The sequence below is a fragment of the Folsomia candida genome, unplaced genomic scaffold, assembly GCF_002217175.1.
Source record: "Folsomia candida strain VU population unplaced genomic scaffold, ASM221717v1 Fcan01_Sc079, whole genome shotgun sequence".
Classification (NCBI taxonomy): Eukaryota; Metazoa; Arthropoda; class Collembola; order Entomobryomorpha; family Isotomidae; genus Folsomia; species Folsomia candida.
Window position 1 is genome coordinate 78205 of NW_019091271.1, and position 13609 is coordinate 91813.

General features: G+C 37.3%; 1 protein-coding gene across 1 annotated transcript; it reads left to right on the forward strand.

The window, feature by feature from the left end:
* The first annotated feature begins 729 nt into the window (after positions 1 to 729).
* LOC118433727 lies at positions 730 to 8959 on the forward strand. Its single transcript, XM_035845952.1, has 5 exons — positions 730 to 867; positions 1290 to 1617; positions 3144 to 3634; positions 7715 to 8084; positions 8555 to 8959. The coding sequence occupies exons 1-5, from the start codon at positions 730 to 732 to the stop codon at positions 8674 to 8676; spliced, it is 1449 nt and encodes a 482-aa protein (XP_035701845.1). The 3' UTR covers positions 8677 to 8959.
* Positions 8960 to 13609: the final 4650 nt, after the last annotated feature.

Consider the following 13609-nt stretch of genomic DNA (forward strand, 5'->3'; position numbering starts at 1 on the left):
CTTAGAAAAACGGGGAGCCCAAATGACTTAACTAAATTGTGATAATATTTTATCCCACATTGTGATAAACCTTCCCCACAATGTGTAAACGTAACACTAGATAGTGAGGATTTAACACATTGTGGGGAAGATTTATCACAATGTGGGGTAAAATATTATCACAATTTAGTTAAGTCATGTGGGCTTTCCGTTTTGCTAAGGGTAGTCAATCGTATGAGTCAATTCTGTCCAGATAGTAAATACGTTTTCGTGGTTAAGTACTTACCTTCACTATCTAGATAGATACATGCATAATTAAATGCCACCTCAGCAGTAACTTTTTTAATGTTATTTTTCCGGTCCTCCGATGTTGATATTAGAAGAAAAATGAATGAATCATAAATGCATGGAAATTCGTTTACAACATCCTTATGCACGGTCCCTCATATGACAATTTCGCTCGCGTATATATTATGCAACGTTAAATACATACATATCTAGGAGGCATGAATTTGTTATCAGAGCTAATAAATACTTACGTAGATAACGAAATACATAGTGATTCGGTTGGCAGTTGAACTTCACAATTTAATATTTACTTAATTTATTAACATAGGATACACAACAATAATTAAAATGAAGATCCTTTACCCCTCGGAATTTTAGTGGTACAGATACTCACGTTTTTTCAAGTTTCTTTCGTACTTGGAAACATCGACGCAAATCGTCCAAAGGATTTAACAATCCGCAATGTTGCCCTACTTTGGAAAATTGTCAACCACCTCTGTGCCATACCTGGATTTGTACGTTGGCCTCAACGAGATTAACGTAACGCTTCACGTCGTCATGTTCGAGACCTCGAAACGCCCAGTGCTAGAGGGGAATGAGGTAATTACTAATTACTAATTAGTTTTAGAAAGATTCAAAATTTATACTTTAGAGTGAGCTAAATATTCATATACATATACATATTCACATATTTATATGCATGTATATGTAGAATTAAAGTTCAAATTAGAGCAATAGTGATTTGTAACTTACCAAAACTTGTAAAGTTTGTCGCATATTTAATTTACACAGTTTTACAAATTAAAAAATCTCCCTGGATCTAAACAAGTTTAAAAACATTTGTAAGCTGATTTCCTTAGAAAATTTTCAAAATTTGCCAAACTTTGCTGGTTTAAAGAACATACATATATATGAACTTTACAAAGTTACCAAGGCCTTCGTGAATTAATAAATTGAAGTAAAGGTACATAAATAAATGGTTATACGACAATGTTAATTAAGTTTACTTTAACACTTACCAGATTGACACGAGCACGAGTTGCCTCTCTTACGGGCCAGTGTTCCACACGGACCTGACCCCCACCAATCTGCTGCACTTGGCAAAACTGTGCTACGTTAGGACGCTCACACCCGTAGGAAATTATGGTGACGAAGGTTTAAGTGACGACCTCTATGGGGAAATAGATCTAGCGGATCCGGACGAGTTAGTGGCCAAGGCAGTAGATGAACTTCCCCGAAAAGTTGGAGGGGTTTTGGGAATCAGAGACATTATCAATATTGGGATCGGAACCCATGACGAGAGATATCTTCCCTTTTTCACGCTAATGGTTGATTACGAAGATTACACAGGTGAATAATATGTGAATATGTAAATAAATTGGGGTTACACCGTTATAAATCTGGTATAGTCAGGCAGGCATTGATTTCTCCGTAACAAAGTTGCTACCGACTGGCCTCAAAATTATATGGGTCCGTACAGTGGCGCAATTAGCATATAGGCAAGGTAGGCAAGAACTAGGGGCCCCGAGACATTAAAGGGCCCCACGGCTGCTAACCATACATAAAATTTCAAATTTAAAAAATTGAATTAATTAAAAAAAACTCCTAATCGACGAATTTAATTGGTCTTAAATTTTTCATTGTAAGTTTTATGACATTTTTTCAAAATAAATATGTATATGTTTGAAGTTTAAAATCAAACGGTTATTAAATACCTACATAAGTATGCCGATTTTTGACAAATCTTATGCCAAAAAAAATATTTGAAACATAATTTTAAAACGTTTAATTAGCTTCTGTAGCCAAAATCTGCATATTTCGTTTCGAATTTTGGAATGTCAAAAAAATTATCTTAAATGCTAAAATGCATAAAGACACAAACACACAAAACTTTTTTGGGCATTTGCCTAGGGCCCCCAAAATATAGTTGCGCCACTGGGTCCGTAAGAATTTACTACAGAAATGGTAAAACTTTAATATTATTCCTTGTCAAAATTTCTCACGTTGGTGAATGTGGAAATAAATTGAACTAGTATTGTCCAAAACGTATAAATTTATCGGTACAGCTACAGCTACAAGATACAGTAAAAGTTGCTACAGCTTGATATCAAAATTATACCGGTCCGTAAAAATTTGTTACCAACATGGGTAAATATTAATACCGAGCTCTTACTACACGGTATTACTTATCAACACCATTTCGGTAGAGTTCCATATAACCACCGCTTGGTATTATTTTTATATTGGATTTCTAAGAGTGTAGAACTGTTAAATATCAGCAGGGTTTAGTTTTCCCGTCAAAAACGATTTTTTACCACGGCAGGTGGGAAAAAGTGGTAAAAACCGGGAAAAACGGTTCTTACCGTCCAAATGGCAAATATGGCTGCCCATGTATTTAGTTATGGGGAAAGCTAACTTCTTTAGTAATCAATATTTCCGTAATTGGACTTCATATTCGTGATTTCCACGAATTTCTGAAAATTTTGATATGTAATACGAGCACTTTTGATCAGTTTTAATTATTTTCCAATTTTCCCGTGTGAATACATGTTAATTTTAGAGATTGATCAAATTGAACCGTATTACCAACTAATTTTCTCAGAATTTGATGGAGAATACGAATATGAAGTCAAATTTTGAAAATCTTAAGTTTTAAAGAAGTTGTTTCGGATTGCCCCAAAACCAGAGTTCTTCCATTTTTCCCATTTCCCATCCATTTTGGGTGGGTGGTAAAAATGCCTTTTTCCCACTTTTCCCGCTGCCCTGGTCAATTTGGTTTTTACCAATCGAAACCATGAATATCAGTCGTTCTACGCTATCTTGTTTGCCATGCCCTCTGTCCATGTAAATGATTTCGTGATTTATTTCAATTTTAGGAACTACTCAAACCTCCAAAGTCTGCCTTCTTCTCTCAACCACGTTAGATTTTTTGTTCGAAAACGAACTCGAATCTGAAATCTGGGATTGTCGCCCCCTGTGTGTGTACAGTGATGTGGCGGGATTTTCAAATTTCCGCTTCGATGATGCCAATGACTCCGACCTCATTGAAGATGTGTGGAACTGTCTTCGTGGGAAAATGTTGGATGATCCTGTCGGATGGCTGGAGGATGTCAAGACTCTTGAGAGCCTTAAGCGTCCAGATGTGCTCCAGGAAAACTATGGTGACGAAACAGTACCTCCATCGTCCGAGTTGACCATAAATGAGGTACAACTCGAGTGGCGATCGTGTGAAAAAGGGGCCAACTATCTTAACATGGTCGTCCAAGTAGAAGTATTTGGAGGCCAAGGGGACGATGTGAAGAGGAAGATGAGCATTCATGCAGCAATAATAGAGTTAGGAGTGCCATTAAAGAGCTCAGATTTAGAGGTGAGTCTTGACCCTTTCCATACACGCGACAACTTTATAATGAGGGTATTCATTATTTCTTTGTATCATAAAATAGCTTACGAGATGTCATATCCGTCGTAATATTTTCTCATCGAAAATTTCGTTACTACGCTTACGAGTTTTATTAAGCCTGACCCCTTGTTTTATCTCCGTAAAGAATTTTATGATACTAAAGACACGAAGAAATAACGAATATTCTCTGTATAAACCGTATGCTGATGGAAGCGTGTGCTACATTTCTTGAATTGCAAAGCAAGAAATGCACGTGCAAGAAATATTCGCTATCTGGCGACGCTCCCTATCAACCATAGCGGCGGGAAGTGGTTTCTTGCACCTTGCATTTTTTGAAGGGAACAACAGCTACAAGAAATCACTTTTTTGCAGTTATTTCTTGCAAGTGGTTATATATTTACTTGCCTTCGATACACTGTAAAGCAAACATTTGAATTTAGAGTCATGAGTTTTTTTACTTCCGGTTGGAAATATTAAAAATTTGGCTGAGCATGTATTGCTAAAATTTTAATGTCAGGGTTCTGAAAAACCCGGGGTTTTACTCTAAAAACAACTACCCCGGGGTTTTACTGGGTTTTACTGGGTTTTGGGGTTTTACTGGGTTTTACTGGGTTTTACTGTATACCATAGATCGGATATTTTACGTCCTCCGGCCTCCGCGTACTCCGGCCTCCGGCTGGCCACGCGTACTCCGGCCTCCGCGTACTCCGGCCTCCAGAAAAAGTCGCGTACTCCGGCCTCCGGAGGCCGGAGTACGTACTCCAAGCCCGGAATTCTCCTATCTATGCGATCGGAAATTTTGCGTACTCCGGCCTCCGTACTCCGGCCTCCGGCCGGCCACGTGTACTCCGGCCTCCGCGTACTCCGGCCTCCGGCTGGCCACGTGTACTCCGGCCTCCGCGTACTCCGGCCTCCAGAAAAAGCTGCGTACTCCGGCCTCCGGAGGCCGGGGTACGTACTCCAAGCCCGGAGTACTCCGATCTATGCTGTATACTGGGCTTCAAACACTCAAAACCGATAATTTTTACGTAATCTATGTATTTATTAATTTCATCAAAAATAAAGTCACAAAAAATCACATAGTTTGGAAAAATACTTCCTAATATGTAAACATTCTTAGTAATACTTATAACGGTGGGGAATGAGAGAAAGTTTCTATTAAGAGAGGTCAATATCTTTATCTTCTAATCTACCACAATTAAGTGTTCGATATATCATGCAAAGTTTACTTGCTTTTTCAATTTCTATCCTATTTCTTGTTTTTGAAATTATTATTCCCATTGTGCTGAAACACCGTTCCATCCCACTTGTAGATGCCGGCAGCATCATCAGTTCCTTTGCCAATTTAGCAAATCCAATTGGCAATTTATTTCCATCTGCGACCCCATTATATCCCACCACTGAGAAGAAGTCAGAGCAAGTTCTCCCCGAAGTATCTCTTTGTTCATTAATCGTTTCACAAAATAATTTGAATCGCCTGCCTCAAGTTTCAATTGAACAGACTCGTATAATGGATTTTTCTTTGCCAGCCACACTTGCCCCCGTTCACGAAAGATAGTAGGTAACCCCTCGCCTAGAATATATACAAATCAAATGTTTAATATATTTTACTTTTTAATTTAACACAAGTATATTGCCTCGGTAATACGGATCGAGTAGATATGCAGCGCAAACAACGGGAGGGAGGGCTTTATCCATGCGTTCCTCAAATTTGCAGTTTGGAATATCGCTAAGTCCAGTTTTTCGAGATCTTGACCCAGTGTCTAACAGCGTAGGACACATTTGCTTTCTCGTGTTGAAGCTGTAAATTTAAGGGCTAATTTTTATTCACTATTTAAAATGAAAATATTTAGAAATGATAATTATGACTACCTTTGTAATCGCGCATGTTACCGGTGCCATCTTCTTCATTAAGTCTGTGACCCGTTGATAAAAGTAGAGATCTGTCAGAATGTCAGAAATTTCGGGCGGTGTTTTTGCCTTAACATCCTTAGCAGTGTCCAGATAAATCGTGTGATTCTTTGCGAAATTTTCTAAGCAGGAATATTGAGTGTTCCAGCGAGTTCGTTTCGGCAGAACAGTCTGCAATCCTCCCAATTTTCTTAGGGTCTCCCTCGGAAAAGTGAAATCACGAAAAAAGCGTTGAACGGCTTTTACTTTATCCATTATATCCTTCTCTGCTATTTCCTACCCCACGAGATTTAGCCAATGGGTGTGACAACCATATGTCGACAAATCAGAATTGGCTGAAAGAATGGATCGCATCGAGTTCATAGTTGTGCAATTATCCGTCACAACTGCACCAATTTCACAGCCAAATTTTTCTTCTGCTTCTTCGATAGCGTCTTTGGCTAGATTAGCACAATATTCAGCGTCCTTGACTTCATTTGTAGTGGAGATTGCATTAACAAAATAGAATCTCGACCTTCCACATTAATGCAATGTGAAATAACTGGAGCCTGCTTTAGTCCACTCCAGCCATCTTGCATAAGGGTTGCAAATTTTGATTGTGCTTTTTCCTTTGCAGTACTAACGATTTCATTATAAACTTTATCCAGCAACGGTCCTCCTAAAGTTTTGGAGGATGGTGGTTTGTATGATGGATTCAGCATTCGAAGTGCTTTAATAACTTCGGGGTGTTCGATAACGGAAAAAGGTATTTGCATGCAAAAAACGCTTTTGAAATTTGGGTATCCATTTTATCCTTGAATTTTTCGAGCCCCCGAAACAGCTGAGGAAGTGATGTCTGAGAGTTCGTTTGCTTTACTGCAATAACTTGAATATCCCTTTGTGAGGTGTTAGCAACAGAAGGGTGAGGAACGTCTTTTTCGATGGAGATTTCATATGGCAAATCGATACATGTGTCCGTAATCTCTCGACCTTAGCCCATCCAAATTTCTCTCCACAGTCTTTACATGTAGCGCTCCGTTTCTGTCCGGACTTGGTGATCAGAAATGAATCCCAGATTTTGTCCTCCTTTGGGCGACCACCCCGACCCTAAGTTCAAATTCATAAGAAATTTGAGTCTCACCTTAAGAAACCTTATATAGTATATAAGTGAGAGTAAATAATACACTCTCACCTTGGTGCCTGGCTTTGGTTTTTTTTGTTTTGGGCTCATCAATATCGTCGAAATCATCAACTTGTTCATAACTTGGATCTTTGTGAGTATCATCCGGTGAAGTACTACTTTTATCACAAATGTCTCTGTTTGATTCTGGAATATAATTGAAACGAAGATACTTTTACAAAATCTGGATTACACATAAATAGATATGTAATTCAAAATTTTAAATTTATTTACCAGGTGTAGTAGGGTTGTCTTGATTAACAGAAATTTTGAAATCTCCATTCTCGAATGTAGAAGCCTGACCATCGGAAATATCTTGGCTATCCACCAAAACCAAAGCTGGAAAGGGTTCGTGCGAAGTTGACTCCTCAGTTGTCAAATTATCTGTTAAAAAATATGCAAGTTATGTATTTTGTATTTATTTACTAAATAATAATTTGACTAATAATAATAAGTGTTAATCTCACCGAGTTCGTCTAGTATTTGTGAATTAGTTAATGGCGACAATCTTGACTTCGCCTGTTTTCGACGGTTTGCACGTTTACCAGCCATTTTATTTTAACTACCAAGGTCCAAATGCTTAGATTCAAATGTTTATTTGCTTATTTTTTAAACACCTACGTCTTGCAAAAATGATTGCTTATATTTTTAGGTCTACGATATAGTAGAGGCAAATTGTGAAGCCGTGTGAAGAATGTGGATTTCCAAGAATCTCACTGATGATGAATATCGAGGCAGATTTGAGTTAAAAATTAACGCGTACTGCTACTCACTTGATTTAGTCTCTTTTACAGTAAAACCCGAGTAAAACCGGAGTAAAACCCAGTAAAACCCCTATAACATAGTAAAACCCGTTGGGTTTTACTCATTTACGACCAAGTAAACCCAGTAAAACCCCAAAACCCCAACCCAGTAAAACCCGGGGTCGGAATACCCTGTTTAATATATTCTCTAAATTTGTCCTTATTCCCGAGTAGTATCCCACCTGCTTGCTCATGTTTGGCGAGGGCGCCCACTCCAAACTGACCCCGCCCATTTTGAAAAACGTGACCAAGGTGTGCTATACAATGACGCGTAACAACGAACTGCGGGGAAAGGCGACTAGTGGACGCAGCGCAGTTATGGCTATTTTAACGGATGGAGGTTACAAAATTAGTGACAATATAGAAACCTCGATAAGTCTGAATGATCCGGGAAATCGGATGAATGAGGTGCTAAAAGCGTTGCGGACAAAACCCGGTAAGGTTACGCGAGTCAAGGACTTATTCACGCTGTACGTCCCAAACAAAGTGATCGGGGAGGAGGAACCTATTCTGAAGTACACTGTTGACTATGAGGATTACGAAGGTTACATATCTATTTTCCTAAATTCTTCTAAATTTTAATCCAATATCACACAAATTTTGCAGTTCAAATGTAGAAAAACGTATTCATAAATATGTACATATGTAAGTCATTTTGACGTGCATAACAAATCTTTAATGATTTGTTAACCACATGTGTAGGAGTTTGGAAAGTGTTTTTGATAATTATATAACTTGTGCAAAAAAACTACATTTTCATGAAGCCGCTATGTAACTTAACAAATGTTTGCCTCACTAAGGAAAATAATAATGAAGCTACTAATTTGAGGATGGACATTATTAATTAAAGATTGAGATTTAAAAAAAAAAAACCTGCATACATTTTGAATTACATTTTTAACGCCATAAAATAAATTTACTAACAGTCGGTAACAAATTAGTTATGATATAGTTATTGCTTGGTCATTGCCGTTACCTGATTTTTTAGAGTGTACATATTATTTTTGTATGCAGGAAATCAATACATTTCTAAAACCGTTTGCCTCCTCATGAGCGACACGATGGACGCATTATTAGAAATGGGAGTTGATGCAATCCCGTTCATTTGGGAATGTGAGCCCTTAGCTGATTACTAAAGTAGGATCGTCCTGCAACTCATCGACCGTGATTTGGACGATGCACTCGTGATATCCGTGATATGGAAGTGCATCAAAGTTGTCATTCTGGATGATCGCGAAGAATGGACGAAACGTTGGGAGGCTATCCAAGCGTTTAGGATAACAAGAGGTCTCGGTGAGAAGGAGGAACTTTAAATTTTTGTGTTCGTTTTACGATTAGTTTCGTGTAAAAAATCAGCACATTACAATGAATACAGTAAAGTAGCAAGAAACGTAACACCGGTTATACGAGTAGTATGAATTGGACAAATAAATAATTTTTACAATTTTGAATTGCACTTATGACTTTTTAAATACTGGTTTTTACTGTACAGTACAGGTGATTCCACGACAGTTTTATCATATTAATATCAAGATGCCTAACAATAATTAATGGACATTTTTCACAGTGCCTTAAGCAAATTCTAACTTAGAAATCCTTAATTCATTTGAGTTTTGACTTTTCAATTTATGAGTATAATAAATGCGCTCAGATATATGTACATATTTACGTCATCCGTATAATCTTGCATGAATAAATAATGCTTTTTAATTTTGGACTTGCAGTTACATAAATCTTTTTACTAGTTCTTATTATGCACATACGTGGTTTTAGAATTAAGAAGAGACTGCACATAGCTCTTTTTAGAATTACTCCGCATATATGGAAACATGATTACATAATTTTACAAAAATATGTGCTATTTCATAAAATGAGTTACAAAGCGTCCAATCAAGGGGAAAGAATTAAGCAGTATTTATCACCTCTAAATAAATTCCAAACATTTATTTCGACAAAAGCAGGAGGGTAGTGGTTTGCCGAATGCAGAATTCCTGAATAACCAGGGGTGTCATTGGTTCGACAAAATTATTTCCAAACTGAACCCTCAATGGGGTCAACGACCTGCAATCCGCTTAGTCACTGGCGACTTGCTTATTTTCTTGAACCCCATTATCCACTTGGTGCTGAACCGAATTACAAATCCTGCCATGGAAAATGTTGTCATTGATACGGTAAGTAGCCCAATATACGCAGCGATGAACATAGCAGCTCGCATAATGCTTGCTTCCGGAACGTGGCAAATTTTAATCGCGACAAAGCAAAATATCAACTGCGCAAAGGGCAGAAAGTATCCATATATAGCAAATATCCTTTCCCGTATGACAGAGTTGACGATTTTTTCAAGTACTTGCAATTTTCTGTAGTCTGAAATTCCTTGAGAAAAATCGTCAAGCCTTTTCAATTCTGTTGATAAGAAGCAAAGACATGGCACAAGGGTAGCCACGGCGTGATAACCTGCCCCGACGATGACTGTGGTCATATTCAAAAATTCGAAGACAACAAAGATCGTACGCTGCACAAATGTGGAACATCCAAGCGACCATTTTGGCAAAACAGGGCACTAAGAAGGGGTGCCTTGCAGGGAAACAGGAAAGCTAGTAAAGCTGTGGAAAATGATACAATGTAGTAATCAATTTCAACCATGTTCAGGCAGAGGTAGGCACATTTCCAAATTTGTGATTTGTCAGAATGATTAGCACCTGTTGATAAAAGTACGGATAGCCAGTTAAGAAATGAATTATAGGGTTTAATTCATTGCTTGACTGAGTTTGCAAGTATGCAGGGGAGTATAGTTTGATTTTTAAAGGGTGACATCCATACATAAGCTTTGCATGCAAAAAATGTCTCCTGAAAAAATCAGAGCATGCTGGATTTTACTTGAACCAATAAAATCCCGGGATTTTACTCTCCTATTGGAATTGTATTCAGTTTTGCTTGGTTTAGTGTTTGACATGACAAGTTTTCGCGACATGACGTGATGAATTATTTATTGTTGTAATGCAATAAATAATTTTCTGACGTTTTTTCAACTAGGATCAAGTTCTCTGCGTAATGTTTCTTAAACAAGCACAAGCAAATCATCAATTTTACAAGATTTTACCCCAAACAATAAATAAAAGCAGTAGGACCCTGTATTCATTTTTTGAAGATGACTCGAGGTTTTTTATAAAGGGTCAAATTTATAGTGCCCAACCAAATTTTTTTTCTTCCAACGAAAAGAAATAATTTTCGCAACACTAAAATTTGCAACCAATCGCATTTTTTAATCCAACTAAAATGTAAAATTTTACAACCAACAAAGTTTATATTTGCGCAGCAGAATAATTAAGTTTAGGCAACAAAAATGTTCAAATGCAACACAATTTTTAATAAATTTCACAAGTTGGGAAAAAACATGTGCATTCAGTTAACAATTAAAGCTTTCCCTACATTGTGGCCATACAGTTTCTGACCAGGTGAGGTATAAATTCTAATAATTGTTATTTTTGCAAGCAATTTATTTTGTATGTCGTCCAGACGATCTTGCATATCTTGAAGTTTGGTCCTGAAAATTTCTGACCTATTTTCCAAAACAGTGTTGGGATTTTTTTCAAAGTGGTTTGAAAACGTTTATTGTAGGAAGCACGCTCTAATTCCACCGTGTCCTTACTTGTGCTAAGACGTTATCCAAAGTATGGTTCCGAAAGCCTTGCACTATGATAATTAATTGTGCAAACTTGCAGTTCATTCCATAAAGCTTCTCGAGCAATAAATATAAGGCTTTAGGTGCAAAAAGTAGGAAAGTGGAAAGACTTTCTGACTATACTGTATTTCATTCGTAAGCTAATTCTCGAAATTTATCTTTGAACAAGTTTTTTTTTCAAACCACCCTAACACCTTACAATAAACTTTGTAATTTTCTGTGATTTAAAATTTGAATTTAAAACTTGAAAATAAATTTTAAACACATTTTAGACTTTTTCATCCAAACCAACACCGACAATATATGTATATCCATCAATGGCTTCACAATTCACAATTCACATACGTTACGTGACAGAGGGGGGGGGGAAGGCTATCAAGTTTTCGTGACGCTAGCAGCGGCTTGATGTCCAAAAAAGCGTTAAAAAATTCAAAGTCCAAACAATTTGCGTTATGAAGTTTGTGAACGTCCCCTAACCTGTGAATTTCATTAAATGTTGTTGCATTTGAACATTTTACTGCCTAAACTTAATTATTCAGCTGCTAAAATATAAATTTGTTGGTTGTAATCAGGGCCCTTACGAGGGGCTGCCAGGTGGGGGTTTTCCCCAGGGCCGGGCCCCGAAGGGGGCCGGGCCCTGGTGTCCACTACAAAATTTCACGGAAAATTATTTAAACGTTTCGAAGATTTTGAGCAATTTCGTAGCGTGCCAATATCGAACAGAAATAAACAATAATTACCCTAAAATTAAAACATAGTTAAAAAAACTCTTTTCACTTTTGTGAGCCTAAAATAATTTATCCTTGATTCTTTCAAATTATTAAAATGGAGAAATTATGGCGTGAAAATTATAAGCCCAATCTATGCATTCTTACTTGGGCTGACCAAGTAAAAAATGCATCATAACCTTTTTTACCTCTCCGAAAACACTAAAAAGCTAGGGCAGGTGTAATCCCCAGAAGGTATCGGGTAGTTGGTCCACTAAAATTATTGTACGAACAAGTTCGCTACCTATCACAAGTCCTTAATTGCTTCGAAGATTTTGAGCAGCCACATTGGGTTTAAATGTCGATCTACAAAGGCACCTATGCCATCACATTGTCGATCATAAAAGAACAATAGCTAACAATGGTTATGTACCTACCTTGGATAAAAGGTAGAATTAAGCTGAAAATCTGGGGCTCCGACGGTGGTGGCCGACAAACTGTCTCGTCAACATCATATTGTCGACAACCAGCTGGTCCCCAATCTCAGCTCGTCGACAAAATATTTGTCTTCACGATTTCGGTACCAATGGGTTCGGCAGGCGTGTTTCTCTCCCAGATTTTTTGCAACATGTACATTTTCAGAACATATTTATATGTATTAAATGAATAACCTTTAGTTTCAATTAAAAACTCGATCATCGATTTTAACTTCAAAATAAATAAAACTATTCCATATCCACATCGAAATCAATTGATTTGCAGTCTTCCTGCACAACGCATTATTCTGTTATGGGAAATGGAGTTGTTTTAAGTAATTATTTTAAAATTAAAAACGATGGTTTTTTTCTTATCGGCCCGAGTTTTGAACTAAAACTTTGTGTATTTGATAGATGTGCGGAATTGTGCATGTTGCAAAAAATCTGCGAGAAACAAGCCCGGCGTATCAATTCTAAGTCCACATACCGTTATAGAAAAATGTTAATTTGGATCAAATATGGTAATATTTTTAACTTATGCGACTGCAATTTCACTTATCGATGTAATGCTATCTTTTGGCAGAATTTCTGGATAAGTAGTAATAAAATTATACATCTTCCCATGCAAGGATTACTTAAAACTTGTAACGTTGGTCGACTAATATGTTGTCGACCACTTTAAGTTGGGGACCAGTATGACATGTTCGACAATACACTGTTTCGACCAATTTTCTGCCGACCACATATCTGTTTTGTCGACTAATCAGGTTTCGACGAAACGTTTGTCGACCATTCGTCGCTAACCTGAAAATTTTGTGTAAGACCCTATGTCACATTGTCACAGGGCGAAAACAGGACATGCTTGATTTTACTAAATTACTAAAGCAGGAAATTGTGCAGTCAAAATGATAAGCCCAACTTCGATTTCGATATTTTTGCTGACCAAATAAAGAAACGTACCGGGTAGATTTTGTATCACCGAAGACATTAAAAAATCTGGAGCTATTGCACCTATTTGTACACAATGCAGATGCATACCAGGTCCTTCGGTGAAAATGATAGTTCGAAGAACAAATCAAAATAATTTTTTTTAAAATAGTTCAATTTTCAAACTTTATAGCGCGTAAGGTATAATAACGCAAATTGTACCCATGCGGGTTTTGCGGCCCTACATTTTTAAACGAAGTTCAAAGTCTGGGCACTA